This window comes from Lupinus angustifolius, chromosome LG19, assembly GCF_001865875.1.
Source record: "Lupinus angustifolius cultivar Tanjil chromosome LG19, LupAngTanjil_v1.0, whole genome shotgun sequence".
Taxonomy (NCBI): Eukaryota; Viridiplantae; Streptophyta; class Magnoliopsida; order Fabales; family Fabaceae; genus Lupinus; species Lupinus angustifolius.
This window is the reverse complement of record NC_032027.1, coordinates 6,587,546-6,604,749: the sequence shown is the minus strand read 5'-3', so window position 1 is coordinate 6,604,749 and position 17,204 is coordinate 6,587,546. Positions and strand designations below refer to the sequence as shown.

Sequence of the window (17,204 nt, the reverse complement as noted above, 5' to 3'; positions counted from 1 at the left end):
ATTTTGAAGCCAATGGCACAATCGTAATTCGATTCTGAGTTACGGAACTCAAAAACACATTATTAGGCCGAATTTGGGCCCTAGAGCAGCTCAAAAACCTTTCGTCATAGAAAATTACGTAAATTTACCACAAAATAGAAAATCACAAAAAAAGACTAACATCCAACTATGGTTAAGCCTAAATAAATACCGATTAATTTCTAAAATTAATCGTTGATAAAATAAATAATTAATAAAACAAACCTAGAAAATTCACGGTGTTACAATCCTCCCCCACTTATAAGATTTTCGTTCTAAAAAATTAAATATACCTCTTAAGAAAATAGAGAGGGGTATGACTCTTTCATGTTGTCCTCGACTTCCCAAGTCGCATATTCTCCAATTGATTGGCTCCAAATCACATTGACCAAGGCAATCTCCTTGCCTCACAACGTCTTCACACTGCGATCCGCAATTCTCAAGGGCATAGATTCAAAAGTGAAAATTGAATCGGGTTCAATGATGTGCGATGGGTCACTAATGTATTTTCTAAGTTGAGACACATGGAAGACATTATGTAGGTTTGACAATAAAGATGGCAAGGCTATTTGGTAAACTATTGGTCCGGCTTTTCTAAGGATTTGGTATGGTCCTATGAACTTAGGGGTAAGCTTATGGGCTTTAAGCATTTTGCCAATACCAGTTGTTGGAACCTCCCTCATGAAGACATGATCTCATTCCTCAAAACTGAGAGGGTTCCTCCTTTTATCATAATACCTCTTCTACCTACTCTGAGCTGTCTTCATGTTTTCTCTTATCATTCTGATCTTTTCAGTCGTCTTCTAAACCACATTGGGTTCTAATATCATATTATCCCCTACTTCAAACCAGCATAACGGTGTTCTGCACTTTCTGTCGTAAAGAGCTTTATACGGCGCCATGTCGATGCTTGAATGAAAATTATTGTTGTAGGTGATCTCTATCAAATGCAAGTAGTCCGCCCAACTTCCAGAGTGTTCCAACACACATGCTCTCAACAGATCTTCCAAAGATTGGATAGTCCGTTCAGATTGGCCATCCGTTTATGGGTGGTAAGCTGAACTCATACTTAATTTGGTACCTAAGGTTGTTTGCAAACCTTTCCACAATTTTGAAGTGAAACGTGGGTCTCTATCCGAGATGATATTTGTAGGAATACCATGCAATCAGACAATCTCTTTGATCTACAAATCTGCTAGCCATTCCAATGAGTATTTCATATTAATTGGTAAAAAGTGAGTTGTCTTCGTCAAATGATACACTATCACCCAAAGTGTGTCATAACCTTTCGGAGTTTGAGGAAATCCGCTCACAAAATCTATTGCGATGCTATCCCATTTCCACACGGGAATATCCAAAGGTTGAAGTTCCCTTATGGGTCACTTATGCTCGATCTTTGCCTTTTGACATGTTAAGCAGTGCAAGACATGTTCTACTACTTCTTTCTTCATACCAAACCACCAGAACAACTTCTTCAAGTCTTCATACATCTTGGTAGCTCCATGATGAATACTTGGTTTGTCTTATGGGCTTCGTCCAAGATTGCCATTTTCAAATCGGGGTGTCTTGGCACACAGACTCGGTTCTTACATCTCAGCACTCTATCGATTCCTTCTTGAAATTATGAGGCTCTCCCTTCAACCAACAAGGGTTCTCTTCTCTTGAAATTCTGAATCGGAACTTTGCAAACCCCTTAGTTGTTCCAAAAATTCATTTGTTACCATAAGCATACCTAAAGTCAAACTTTTAGGTTTTACTTGCACCGCGAGACTTAAATTCATGAAATCTTCAATCAATGCCATCTCTCTGACCATCATGGTTGACATATGCAGGGACTTTCAACTCAAGGCATCAGCCACCATATTAGCTTTCCCAGTGTGGTATTAGAGATCAAAGTCATAGTCCTTGAGAAATTCAATCCACGTTCTATGCCTCATGTTCAACTCCTTCTGATCAAACAGATACTTCAAACTTTTGTGATCACTAAAGACTTCAAATCTTACACCATAAAGATGACGCCTCCAGATTTTGAGAGCAAATACGATCGCATCCAACTCCAAGTCGTGCGTCGGATAATTCTGCTGGTGTGTGTTTAGTTGTCTTGAAGCATAAGTTGTCGTGCCCCGATTTTCGGCTGCTCGACCTGATTAGAGTCACCACTACATTTTTTCCAATAAAAAATGTAGAAAAATATTTTTGCTCAATCGCATTGATTGGGCCTTGGACTTTGATATCCAGGTTCGGGAGTCAATTACACACTGGGAAAGGTATTAGCACCCCAGTTGTCTGTTTGAACGGTACCCTAATATATTGCATGGATTATTAATTGGGTTGTTATTAGATTTTTACAAATAAAAAAAACTTTATTTTATTATTATGTATCACAAGAGTGATCTTGGTCCTTCATATCTCTTTTTGGGAATCAAGACTATATAGTTCTTTAGGTAGAAAAAGTTTGTTTATGGGGTTGATTTTATTTCTTAAAAGAAGTAACGTTTAAATTATTATTTTTTAAAATGAGTGAAGCATAGCCCCTACGTCTGATACCACATCTTATATTAAAACTTGGTTAAAAAAATTCTATTTTTGTTTTTTTATTTAAAAGCCGTTTTTTAATATGTGCGAAGCATAGCCCTTACGTCCGATACCGCATCTTATATCTTAAAATTATGGTATTGTGGTTTCATTTTTATTGACTCATAGATCTTTGTTTTATATATTATTGAATAAGTTTTCAACTGATATATGGTGAGAAACAAATTAATTACCAATTTTGCTTCAAAATTAAATATTCATTAAAAAGAATGTTGTAGTGTGTACGCAAAGAGTATATTGTTTATACATTTATTTTTTTGATGTAGTTATAGTTATATGTTATAATCATGATAATTATTATTACTAATGCAAAATTATTAATAACAAAAATAAAACTACTATAAAAGAAAGTAATGAAAATGACATACCTCTCACACTGATTCCAACAACAATGGAATGTTGCAACTCCCAGGAAAAATGGTGCAAAAAAGGTTAACCAATGTCAAGCATGCAGGTAGGAAGTTTGTGTGCAAAAACAAATTGAGAGACATGACTTTGACATGTAATTGAAGCTTCTCTACAATGTATTCTAATGCAATTATAATTTCTCCTAAGTTTCTTTGTGATTTTTCTCATTTTTGTGTAGGTGAGATCTTTAATTATTGTTTTTTGGTTGAAGATGATTGTTTTTGGATGATTGTGCATGGAAGATGATGTTTAGGGAAGAAAATGACTGATGATTGTATTTTTTATTGAGAGAATGGTTGAAGATAATTGGGAATAGATGACGGATGAAAGACTTTCTAGATGAAATTCTTATGGATTTGTGGTTGAGTAAAAGATGAATGAGAAATTGATGGGTTGTTGTGTGTCACAGATTTTGGGATTGTTATAAATGATATGAATTCGTTGTGTATGAGAGTTTTTGAGATTATGGATGGAGGATTTTTGGAAATAAATGATGGGTGAAGGATGTTTTAGAATGGAGGATTGTTTTGAGAATGATGATTTTTTAATGGATTGTGATTTGTTAGGAAAGAAAAAATGGTGCAGTTTTCTCATTTTATAGCCAAGACTACCCATTAATTCATAGGATAGAATCCATGTTCAGATTTGATTTTATTTCCTTATTAATTCCCAATTAGAAATATGATTTCCATCACTACTTAGTACTAATTTTTGCACATGGCTCAATTTGTTATATACTCTAGAGAATCAAGGCCATAACTAGAATTAAAATATGATTCAATCACTCTTTAGTACAATCTTTTTAATGTCTAGTCAATTTATTAAGTAGATTTCAATGCAAGATTTTCACATTCAAATAATCCAACCAAAAAAATGAGTTTAGTTATTATGGTCTTTAAAATTAAGTTTTGAAATTTTTTAGTCATTAATTTGCATTTAAATATTTGTTTTTGTTGTTTTTTGGGATACTTTAAAAGAAGTGTTACTTAGAACACGACCAAACAATTATTGAGAAATCTAAAATAATTTTTTGACTCTAAAAAACTATCTTTGGGTTCAACTTTCATTAAAACCTTAAAAACATTTCGTCATTGTAGGATCACAAAATATATTTTCTAATACATGCAAATTAATGAATTTTGTCATAGTAAACATTTTTAAAGAATTGATTCTAGCTAATAAGTGACCATTAAGCCACTTAAAAATCATTTTTCGATTTCCTTTAAATAAAAAAATGAAAATGGATTAAATATAAGTTATCATGAAGTTATTGATTATCATTTAAATACTCTTTTTAAAATTCCCTTTTTATTTTTTGGAAACAATTTTGTGAGCGATTTCAAATAAACCCCTCTTTGAAATTCAAATTGAGATCTTGTGTTAGGTCATTAAGCCAAAAAAAAATATTTTTTATTTGTTTATAATTTTTTTGATAAAATGTATTCCGAGCCAGACAAAATTGAGTATTCACATAAGCAACCACTTTTTGTTGTGGCATCAACACGCAACCCAGGCTCTGTTTAGACGCGTCACAATACACGTTGTAGTTCTCTTTCGGATCTGGTAGAATCAATACAGGTGTTGTAGTCAATCTCTTCTTTAGTTCTTGAAAGTTTTCCTCACACTTCGCCGTAAAGACGAAAGTCTTGTATTTCCTTGTTAACGTAGTCAATGGCAACGCCAACTTTGAAAATCCTTCAATGAACTTCCAATAGTATCTTGCTAAACCGAGGAAGCTTATGATTTCTATTATAGATTTTGGAGAATTCCATTCCATCGTCGTTCCCACTTTAGCAGGGTCGACAGAAATTCCTCCACTTGATATAACATGCCCGAGAAAGTTCACCAATTCTAACCAAAATTTGCATTTCGAAAGTTTGGCATAGAGTTGGTTATCGTTTAACACATGCAACATTATTCTCAGATGCTTCGCATATTCCTCCTGATCTTTCGAATGAATTAGGATATCATCGATAAATACGACCACAAATGTGTCGAGGTATGGATGAAAAATCCTATTCATATAATCCATGAACACTATAGGAGCATTGGTTACACCAAATGGCATCACGAGATATTCGTAATGGCCATATCGCGTTCGGAAAGCAATTTTCGGAATATCCTCAGACTTCGCTCATATTTAGTGGTACCCAGATCTAAGATCGTTCTTTGAAAATACGGTAACTCCTCTCAATTGATCCATCAAGTCATCAATTCTTGGTACTGGATACTTGTTCTTGATGGTGACCTTGTTCAACTGTTGGTAGTCAGTACACAACCGCATACTACCATCCTTCATCTTCACGAATAACACTGGAGCACCCCATGGTGAAACACTGGGTCTAACAAACTGTTTCTGTATCAAATCTTCCAATTACTTCTTCAACTCTGTTAACTCCAACGGTGCCATCCTGTAGGGAGCTATAGAGATCGGTCCAATTCCAGGAACCATATCGATGGCAAACTCTATCTCCCGTACCGAGGGTACGCCATGAATATCATCCGGGAAGACTTCAGAGAAATCTCTAACCACGGGTAAATTCTGAATCTCTTCTCCATCCTTCTTTTCCAATGATGCCAACAACATAAATACTTGAATTCCATCTTTCAAAAGTTCCCTCATTTGATTGGCAGTGGTGCATTTGGTTTCATAACAAGATTCAATGGGGTCTTTGGGGTCACTAAAGAATATTGTTTTGTTAAAGCAATTCAGAAGAACGTGGTTGTTAGACAACCAATCCATTCCTAAGATGATATCTAGTTGGGATAATGGTAGACATATCAGGTCTACTACAAAGGTTCTTTCATCTAACATTATGGGACATTGAGAACACATAGTTGAAACTATGACGAGTTCATTAGTGGGTGTGGATACAATTAGGTCATAGGGTAAAGACGCTATAGGTAATGCTAATCGGTTGAGAAAATCATTAGATATGAAAGAATGGGTCGCACCCGAATCAAACAACACAGATAAGGAAATCTCATTAATTAGACATGTACCTTGTATAAGATCATCGTTTCCCTCGATCTTAGTTTCGCTCATGGTGAACACCTTTCCTTTGGCCTTAGGTCTTTTCGCTTGAACAATATTCACTTCTTCCCTTTTCAGCTTAGGGCACATCGGCTTGATGTGTCCAGGCTGGTTGCATTGATAACACACTGGGAAGTTGACACTGAAGTGCTTCCCCTTACACTTTGAATACCAAGGTGATGTGTTGTTGTTAGAGTTCCCAATTGGTGAACTCATTTTGTTGTTGTTGTTTCCTTGTCAGAAGCCTATGTTGTTGTAAGGCTTGAAACTCCTCTGTTGATTCCCTGATGACGAAACATAGGGTTTATGGTTACGGTTGAAAGGCTTTCCCCTTCCAAGTCCTAGCCCGAAATTCCTTTGGAGTCCATAGGAATTTCCAGGTGGTACGACACTTTTCAGCGCTGCATTCCTTGCCTTCACGCTTTCCTCATAAAGTCGGCATCTGTTTACCAGAGTTGAAAAATCTAGTCTCTACTGATGTACAAACATCACCTTCAGGTCCTATCTAAGTCCATCCTCAAACTTGGCACATTTAGAACTTTCATTCCCCACTTGATTGTAGTGTGGGCATATCTCACCAAATCTTCAAATTTGGCAGCATATTCCCCAACTGTCATGCTTCCCTGCTGCAGACGCAGGAATTCCGTATCCTTTTTGGTCCTCATATCTGTAGGAAAGTACTTCTGCAAAAGTCTATCTTTGAAAGTTGCCCAGTTGAAAACTTGTTGTTCATGCACCATCTGGCGACAAGTAAACTCCCACCAGTTTTCAGCCTCCTTAGTAAGCATATAGGTCGCATAGGCGACCTTCTGCTCCTCAGTGCACATAAGTGCCCGAAAGATCCTCTCCAACTCCTGGATCTAGTCATTTGCGACATCTGGTGCAAAGCCTCCTTCAAAATTTAGGGGTTGACGACACCAGAATTCGTCCAAGCCCCTATACTGAGTCGATCCTTGAGTTGGTGGTTGTTGTTGATGATTCAGTTGATGCAACTTAGCATTCACATTCTGAACTGCTGCAATCATCGTAGCCCTAAAGTCCAAGTTAGCATTTCCACGTCCAATCATCTTAAATCTGTGAACATTAGACATGTATGAGATACTTCTTCTATCGAAATGATTCATAGATTGTATATCCAACCGAAAAATACCAGCAAACACTTAAACACACAAAGGCCGGATAGAAAAGAACCGCTCTGATACTATGTTGTAATGCCCCGAAAATTACTCCAACAATCTTGCTCAAAAATGGGTAAATTTTTTTTAATAATGAAGCCATATAAAATCTATTTCCTTATATTCATTTCATTTTCGGAACATCACTTTAAGTAACATACAATATGGGAAATCAAAAACCATTACTTAATGGTAACAAAAAATAACTCAATAGAACTTTGAATAATACTTCATTAGAATATCAGAAAATGTTGGTACAAAATACAAGGCAGAATCCTAATCGTCGCACAAATAAAACTACTCACAAAATAAATACCCTGCATAGGTACCCTAATCAAAAAGCAAAATAGAAATGGAAATAGGTCCTAGCAGCTAGCCCCAACGTCTGCGGGTGTGCTAGAACACTTGCTTGGGTCCTCCTCCATTTCAGAGTCGGAGGAGAGGTAGACATCCTCAATGGAGTCCTCGATGTTGATCAACTCCATGCAGTCATCCTCTTCAGCTGTTGAATCCTCTTCCTTCGTCACCATCTCCTCCTCTAGAACATAGGATGAATGTTACGACAGAGTCACCACCCTTGCATTCGCCTAGAGGTTTGGCATCATATGCCGATCTGCTCTCCTCCATACTTGGGAACTGATCGCATTGTTCCAAGTCCGTCGCCTCCTGGAAGGCCCTGCAGCATCTGGTCCTTGAGGGGTCACAAACTGAGTCGACGACACAACAGGTTCGGCCTTCGAGTAGGCAAGGTAAAGGAAGCCTCCAACTCCTCGTGATGGTAGGGAAAGCACATGGAAGATCCATCACATACCATCTCTAACTCTAAGGCCTAAGACACTGTGTAGGTATAACAGTCTCCCTCAATCCTCCATGCCCCCTATTGGGACATTGAGAAACGCTAACTCCGAATCATGGAAGAACAATCCATCTGGAAAAAACGCGAATAGAAGACACACAGAAATAAAATGGAGTCAGACATCTAAGGAATATTACTCATTGACGACATGGAATTGCACAAAATATTATATCCAGACAGACACGCATGACATACACAATATATATCACATACATTAATGCAAATGATGAATGGTGTTATAACTCCAACCATGAGGATTAATATCCATGAGCTCAATATATGAATGCTACGTTTATTTCATTCATCCTTACACCAATATCCTCCCAATAAACTATTCAAAAATAACTGAGAGTGCAGGTCTCATAACAAGCCGATTTGAACACACCAAACTATTCCTTGCAAGGATATGTGATCGATCTGTTCCAAAGAACTGTCCATTTTAGGACGGTGTCGTATCAAACACTTTATCGGCATCCCTCTCATCGATTCTGATTGCAAAGAGGGGTTGTTAGAGATCGTATAGTTTTCACTGTGAGAATTGTCTAATCCAACAAAATGCCTCATCCAGGAATACAAGGGACTCGTCTCACCTAGACTCTCCCTCAAGACTTTGCTGATGAACCACCACCATCACCGTCCCTCTCAACATCTCAAGGCTCATTCGTCTCCTGTAAATTTCTTCTCCACTACTTCATTATCCATAATGCATATGCACACTAACTGAGGTTAACCGATTAAATGTTTTAATCATTCTTTTACATGATCGGCACAACCTAAGACATCTCCCAAAGGAATGCTTCTTGTAGGACCCAATCTTACATCATCACGTAATAGAGGAATAACATCCTTACCACTATGAACCATCACTGAATATTCTGGATGACCACATGGCCAAGCCTCTTACGGTCAGACGACCACGCTGCATGGTATCATGTAATTCTTTTTGGGCATTTCCCTAATCACGATATCATAGTCGGAAACCTTGCCCTAAATGGCACAAGAACAAAGATACTTATATAAGTTTGTCGATTTGGCACCAGACTCAATCATCTGAGTCATGGTCTTTCCCAAGTGTAAATACACTTCACGCCCAAGCTAGGGCTATTGTCTAAGCAATCAAACAATCAGAAACAATAAAAAATGTTGTATGTCTCCCGCTCAAGCGAGATATTGTCGCTCAAGCGACAAACTCATCAAAATAGACTCAATTCTCTTCCTGATTCTCACCCAAGTGAGTGACTGTTGCTCAAGCGACAAATCCATCAAAAATTAGTCGAAATACTTGTCTGGTCCTCGCCCGGGCATGGTATGGTCGCCTGGGCGCCAAAAACGCCCAGAACAGGCCCAACTAGCTGTCTGGCCCTCACCCAAGCGAGGCTGGCTCGCCTAGGCGCCAAATTGGGGCCTCATCCTCTACTTCTCTCTCGCCCAGGCGAGGCTGGTTCGCCCGGGCGAAGTGGTCCAGTTACCAGGACAATTTCCTCGCCCTTTTTGGGCTACTAGATCAAAAATCTCCGATGTTTTCGATCCCTATGTATTTTTGTTTCTCGAGTGGTGTTCCTTCATGGATAAATACCACAATACTTGATATTTTAAGCTATTCTAAGCATACAACTTAAAAAATTATCCGTACAAAATCCATGCACACAAATATTTGATTAAGTACAGGTTTTCTTAATACACAAATATAACTCCAAACTTTTGAGATAGTTTAGGAGATTCGGGTGTCATATTCAGACACCACTATGTCATGATGTATTCTCCCTCACCTTAGGTTGTCGCCTGCTTGATTTCCTTTACGAGATAGTGGGTTGGTTTACATGACAACCCTAAAGTAAAAACATGGTTTAATACTTTAATCCATTTATGAACTCAACGACTTTCATCCATTTATGAACTCAACGACTTTCATCCATTTATGAACTCAACGACTTTCATCCATTTATGAACTCAACGACTTTCATCCATCCGGTCCAAGATTCATATTTTTGAACCATCCTTTTTCCTCGAAAGTCTTGTTCCCGATTTCCAACGTTTTCCAAGATAAATTTTTAATAAAGTTTACACTTTTTTATTACCTCATAGATTTATATTTTCATGGAGACTTTTTAAGCCATTCTTCACCATATTAAGGTAAGTTTCTTAGTCCAAGTCCACACTTTTTAAATCCATATCTCTCAAGTTGATCTTACCACTTTAAAGTAGGTCATCTTAAGTATATTCCATATTTTGCATAATAGGTTTCCATGGTCATTTCAACACATTCTTGATAGTGTTTATCTCATACTTAAACAACATTTAGATACATTTCTTAAGTTACACTTACCACTTTAAAGTAAGCTTACCTTATCAATGTTCATCTTATAACAAATCAACCATCCTTTACTTCATAACACTTTAAGTTTATAAAGTTAAGACTTTTATTAATTCATCTTTTATCCCAAATCATTACTTGAACTTGGAAGTCAAAGAATATCATTTACTATCCAAACTTTTACTCATAATATTTTAAAACACACTTTTTCACAAAACTCACCCATAAACATTTTGGATTTTAAAGTTAAAAACTACTTTTTTCCTAAACACATATAGGCCATGATTTAGACCTAATGCTAAGGAAAGTTTTGATCCTTCAACTTATCATTAAACACTTTAAAAGTTCCTTTGATAACAAAATCATCCCCTTTGAAACAAAATCAAACTTCAACATTATAAGTATACTATTCTAAACTTGTCAAAGGCTATGATTTTTCAAGCCAAAAACAAGTGGAAAAGTCCAAACGTTGCATGGTTCGGAAAACTCATTAAATTTTTCTTTGATATACAACCATCACCTTTAACCATGTTCAAATGCCAACAAAAATACAAACTTTTTAACATTAAAAACAGCCCCATGAGCACAAAGAGTTGATGGTTTCAAAATAACTTTCTAAGTTCAAGAAAATATCTCTTTGGAGTTTTAAACATAAAAAGAGTTGGGAAGATTATTGGAACATTTCAACGGTTGAAAATGTTCATAACATATATATAAACATCATACTAAAATTTCATAAATATCTAATGGTTAGATCTTAAGAGATGAAGAAATCAAAATAAAGAACCATGAAGAACTACATTGAGAGTTCTTTAGAAAATGTAAGAGTGAAGAAAGAGTTTGAAAATGTCAAGGGTTTCTCCTAAGTTAGAGTTGAATCTTTTAAAGAAAAGAAATCAGATTTTGGAGTGGGTAAAGACCAAAGGTTTCTTCCAAAAAGTTGATTGTATAAGAGGTAGATGAGGGATTTTGTATAAGAGGATTTGTATTTTTGCTTGTGCAACAAGCAAGCCTCTTATATGAAAGTGATGTGACCTTTTCGGTGAAACATTCTCAATTAAACCATGCCCGAGTATTATCGGCTAATACTCGGTCGGATATTAAAGATCTCCCAATTTCGTTTAACGGTTAGAACTTCGAAACATGAAATTTGGAATGAAAATTATTTAGAAATGCGTTCTCAACGAATTTGATGTCTGTCTTGACTTGAAATATTACTTCGAAGCCAATGGCGCAATCAGAATTTGATTCCGATTTATGGAACTCAAAACATGTTATTGGGCCGAATTTGGACTAATTTGGCCCGATAGTAGCTCAAAAACATTTCGTCATAGAAAATTTCGAAAATTACTACAAAATAGAAAATCACAAAACAAGACTAACACCCAACTATGGTTAAGCCTAAATAAATACAGATTAATTTCTAAAATTAATCATTAATAAAATAAATAATTAATAAAACATACACAGAAAATTCACGGTGTTATATTTTGAGATTGGGATTATTTATATTTTTGATACATTGTGATTTTTTATATTAAGTATATTGAAAAAATAATCATTTTTACAAGTGTACACAAAAAAGGGAAAAAAATTATGTAAAAATGAAAAAAATGAGAATCCACCTAAGACAATATTTGCACATAGGAAATACCTTTAGCATTTTAGATGAAAATGATTACTAAAAAAATATGAGTATAATATATATATACTATTATTATAAAGATTTATATATGTTTGATATATTATCTATCATTTATTTATATTATTTATTTTAAAAAATCAATGACAATAAAACATAAATAATAGATGATGCGCAGTCAGCTTATATTTTTTATCAAAAAAATTAACAAATCACAACTCATAAATTTGAGTCTATTTTGAAAGATAAAAATATATATAACTCGGTTAATTAACTCCTAAAGAATGTTTTTTCCCTTCAATTCAACGCCTGACCAGTGCTGACGGTACACGCATTCTCTCCCACTCTCTTTTCACTCCATTCCCCATATCCTTTCTGGATCTCCCTTGTTCCTCTTCATCTCTTTTAGGTATTTTCCATTTTCCCTCTTTTCTATTCACTTATTTCTCTCGATTAATCAACACTAATTATTATTTTTATCATTCCTATAAAATCATATAAATATTTACATATTTTAATTGATATTTTTTCGTCATCAGAGAGAGAAAGAAACAGCATCGGTTTTGTATTGTTGTGGTGATTGATTCTTGATTTGAAATTCTTCAATGGCTACTCAACCTGCTAGACCTCGTGCCGATTACGATTACCTTATAAAGCTTCTTCTCATCGGTGATAGCGGTAAATTTCAATTCCATTAATTTTCTCATGTTTTTTTCATTTTCCTATTTTATTTATCTTTTTTTTTATCGTTTTCTGTTTAGATTTGTTCTGATCTTCCATATGAGAATGTTCTCCGCCTTATTTGTCATCTGATTTGTCATTTTCATTTTTTGTAGTTTTTAAGTTATCCCTTAAGTTGTATTGCAATTGGTCGTAAAAATTAATTGTGATGAGGGAATGTAAATGATAATTGAAACCAAAAGAGATTTAGGTTGCTTAAGCATGTTTTATTGGGTTTGATAACTGGATTTATGTGCATGAAAAAACATTGTTGGGTGGTAAAATGCGAATAGTAGTGGAGTTAATGTAGTAGAGATGGGAACCTTACATTAGATGCGTGTACACACTTGACAAGATTGGTAAATAATGAATGTATTAGAGAAAAAATTAGGGTAACGACTTATTCTACAAAAGATTCTAGAATCTTGCTTAGATGGTTTGGGCATTTATGGAGGAGACCTTTAGAATCTTAATAAGGAGAGTGGATCTGATGGAGGGTAGCTCAATTAGTCGGGGCAGAAGGAGACTGACAAAAACTACAGGCAAAACTATTAAGAAGGAGTTGGATATCAATGGTTTGCCATGTACTTGATTTATGATAGAACGTTATTACGTTGTTTGATCGATGTAGCTGTCCCCACTTAGAGGGGAAAGACTTGGTTGTTGTTGTTGGAATTTAAATTAGCACTGGTTGCATGGTATTATCTTGTTTTCTAAATTGACAGCTATGAAACAATGATGGTCTTGTATGCCTTTTGCTAATTTTATTTTTTACTCATCTTGTTTCTTTTATTAACTTTTCGGAAATTTATGTTGTAGATTGTATTCCTGACTATTTGAATCTGATTGTGTTGTTCATATTGGCAGGGGTGGGTAAAAGTTGCCTTCTATTGCGTTTCTCAGATGGGTCTTTTACAACTAGTTTTATCACGACCATTGGGTATGTATCTTTTGTGCAATCATATTATCTTCATTGTCTTTTGTCTATTTTTCTGTAATGCGAGGTGACACTGATCTTACTAGAATGGGTAAAAAATTTCAGCATTGATTTCAAAATAAGGACTATAGAGCTTGATGGAAAGCGGATCAAATTGCAGATATGGGATACAGCTGGTCAAGAGCGGTTTCGAACTATTACAACTGGTTAGTGTATGGCCAGTGTATCACATTGAAAGTTTTTCCTGTATAATTAGAAGTCTTTAATGTTTTAGTCTTGAAAAGTTGTGTATCGCTGAACTTATTAAGTGACTGGATCCATTGTCCCCACTGTTTATATAACCTTATGATTATGCTTTACAAAATAAACTCCTATAATTATTGGTTTTGGTATAGCATTGTTTACAAATGTAATAATATATCTTAGGATGTTGTTCACTTGTTTGTGTTTCAAATTTACATATTTTGGCTTCCGCTACCTTCTCAAATTTGTTAATTGTTATGCCTCTGTGACAAGTATTTAATCCTTATTTTGCAGCTTATTACCGTGGAGCCATGGGTATTTTGCTTGTGTATGACGTGACTGATGAATCTTCTTTTAACAGTAATTTCTCTTCCACCCTCAATCTTTTGAGTTATAAGTATTAGTAGAACATCTATTATTTTTGGTCAATTTAATGCATCAACTTGACAATGATGGTTTTCAGTTCTTGTATGTGATATTATACTTATTTCATCTCGTGTCCAGACATTAGGAATTGGATTCGTAACATTGAGCAGCATGCTTCTGACAATGTCAACAAGATCCTGGTGGGTAACAAGGCTGACATGGATGAAAGCAAACGGGTATGTTGCTCACTCACTCTAATCCATGTTTTTGGGCATGCTTGTAAACGTTGTGGATATATATATGGTTTTGCTGTACTTGATGCCCCACAATGTTCTCCTTAGGCTGTGCCAACTTCTAAGGGTCAAGCTCTTGCAGATGAGTATGGTATCAAATTTTTTGAGACTGTAAGTAACTTTCATTGCTCTTATTGAAATTGCATGCATAAGTTGTTGATCTTTTAATGCTGAGGTTATGCTTGTATAGAGTGCTAAAACAAATTTGAACGTGGAAGAGGTTTTCTTTTCAATAGCTCGGGACATCAAGCAAAGACTTGCAGATACTGACTCAAAATCCGAGGTTTGGTTTTGGCCTTTCTAACTAATTATAGTTTATTGTCTTGTGAGCTGAGCTGTGAGCATGTGACTATTTTTCTGAATAAGTTCGATAGGTTGTAGGGCCCAAAAATTAAAAAAAGATTAATACATTGTAAGAAAAGGGGTAGGAATTAGGATAGTTATCACATAATTAGATAGAGTTCATTAATAATTCAGATTTTAGAATATTCTTAGAGTCTGTTTGTGAGTTGAGTTTTGGAGGGGATGAAGGGAAAACAAAGGCTTCAAAGTCATCTCACAGTTGTATTTCATTCCTTCCAAACCTTTTTATTCTTTCCATTACCCTCCAAACACCAGCTCAAAAACAGACCCTAATTTGTGAGCTCGGTTTTGTAGGGGAGGAAAGGGAAGGTTTTTTCATTTCTTTTCCCTCCAAAGTCGTACTCGCAAATAAATCCTTTGAGTCCTATTTAAGCATTATACTTCCTATATTATGAGTCAATGAAATAAGAAATTATGTTATTTTATTCGTGTTGTTATATTCTTAACTAGTAGTCGTAAAACCTAGTTTCTTGGTAGGTGGCTATTTCTATTTGCAACCTATCAAATTTTCTGAATGACTTCTATGCTATTAAATGCAAGACTCATCATGAATGTGTTTGGTTTCTTTCACAATACCATTGTTTCCATTTTTTATGGAATGGGGTTCATAATAGTTGGTTCTATCCCATTTCATCAACCAACCATCGTGCATAAGATTCCATTCTATTTTAAACAATTAAACAATGGAACCTACTAACGTTCCATTCCATTATACTTAATGCCATTCATTTATGGATCAAAACATAGCTTATTAAATTGAATTGTCTCTTCATCTCTACACTGAGATTTCATGCGGTACCTTGCAGCCCCAGACAATCAAGATCAACCAAGCAAATCAGGGAGCAGGGGCTTCTGAGGCTGCCCAAAAATCTGCTTGCTGTGGTTCTTAATGAGAGGCTCATAGTGGATACATTTGACTGATTAATTTTATTTTGTCAATGACTATATTAGTGCTTGTATTATTATTCTTATTATTTTACAGTTTGCTACTCATTGGATGTGAATGGTAGATGGGAAATTAATTATGTCCATTTACTGTTGCTTGAATTCTTGTTCTCCGGCTAATGTGATAAAGACTTGGTTGTTGTTGTTATTATTGTTGCTTAATTTCATTATTTTTCCATTAGTTTCTTACCCAAAAGTAAGGGTGGAAACAGGCCAGGTCAGGCTTTGCCTTAAACAGGCCCAGCCTATATAGCACATAGGAGTCTGGGCCTGACATGTTAGCCTGTTTAAAAAAAATTTCAAAGCCTAGGCCTGGTCTGTTTAAAAGTCTGGCATGTTAGCCTGTTTAAAGGCCTATTATACTATATGCTCATGAAATAAGCTACCATGTTTACATTTTAATGGACTTATAGGCTTATTTTTAGTTAGGCCCATCTAATTCTAATAATTAAATTATATTTTTATATACATTTTTATATTAATATTACACATATATAATAGTATTGTTTATATTAAAATAGTATAATTTCAACATTCTTATATAATATAGCTAAATAGGCCGGTTTGTTAGGCTTTATAGGCCTTTTAGGTGGCCTAAAGCCTGGCCTATTAAGCTAAATAGGCTTTTTAGAAAGCCTGAGCCTGGCCTGTTCGTGAAAAAAGCCTGGTCTGGCCTAGCTTGTTATAGGCCAGGTAATAGGCCCCTGATAAGTGGTCTGGCCTGTTTCCACCCTTACCCAAAAGGTATACCTTGGTAGTACAAAAAAATTTCATAAGGCAGAAACCACAGCTGGGCTTATGGTGTGGTTGGTACTCTTTGGGCCTAGGTTGGGAAACTTGTAGCCTGAATAAAATTTGGGCTTTTTGGTAGGCTTATTTGGGTTTTTTCATTTGGGTTCAGGCCGAATCAGGCCAGTTGTGGAACAAGCTCATTGCCTCCTAAGGCCTTGCTAGGACCACAATTTTTTTCGGCTCCTCCCAATCGGTTAGCCCACTGCTACTTCAGTGACATTTCGTCCCCAAGAATTAAAACGCACATTGATGCCATCTAACACCAATGCACACTCCAAAGTTTGGTTCACACCACGCAGTATATAATACTATGAAACATAGTTTGGTTCACACCACTGCTTGCCTAATTGTAATCTCTTATTGTTTTTCTTAGAAACATTTTCAACTGCTGATGCAGATGTCCGTGCAGCATTTATGAGTGAATTAGAATCAGAACTCTTTAATCTACTATTTCTCATTCACTACTGCCGAGTTATGTGAAGGTGTTTGATACATCAATAGTC

General features: G+C 35.7%; 1 protein-coding gene across 3 annotated transcripts; it reads left to right on the top strand.

Moving 5' to 3' along the window:
* LOC109334829 (ras-related protein RABE1a-like) lies at positions 12,328-16,060 on the top strand. Of its 3 annotated transcripts, none has more exons than XM_019570799.1 (9): positions 12,328-12,451; positions 12,582-12,720; positions 13,630-13,702; positions 13,805-13,905; positions 14,237-14,302; positions 14,447-14,544; positions 14,650-14,712; positions 14,792-14,884; positions 15,771-16,060. In XM_019570799.1, exons 2-9 carry the CDS (start codon positions 12,648-12,650, stop codon positions 15,852-15,854), a joined length of 651 nt encoding a protein of 216 aa, XP_019426344.1. In that variant the 5' UTR covers positions 12,328-12,451; positions 12,582-12,647; the 3' UTR covers positions 15,855-16,060. The 3 variants fall into 3 exon arrangements, with proteins under 3 accessions (XP_019426344.1, XP_019426345.1, XP_019426346.1); XM_019570800.1 differs by having other exon boundaries at positions 12,338-12,447; XM_019570801.1 differs by having other exon boundaries at positions 12,351-12,367; positions 12,580-12,720.

Excerpts from the sequence above, each read along its gene's own strand:
- LOC109334829 (XM_019570799.1), top strand. The coding sequence starts at position 12,648 with ATGGCTACTCAACCTGCTAGACCTCGTGCCGATTACGATTACCTTATA. Across the intron at positions 12,721-13,629 it reads TCTTCTCATCGGTGATAGCG|GGGTGGGTAAAAGTTGCCTT; the intron begins GTAAATTTCAAT and ends TCATATTGGCAG. Across the intron at positions 14,885-15,770 it reads ATACTGACTCAAAATCCGAG|CCCCAGACAATCAAGATCAA; the intron begins GTTTGGTTTTGG and ends GGTACCTTGCAG.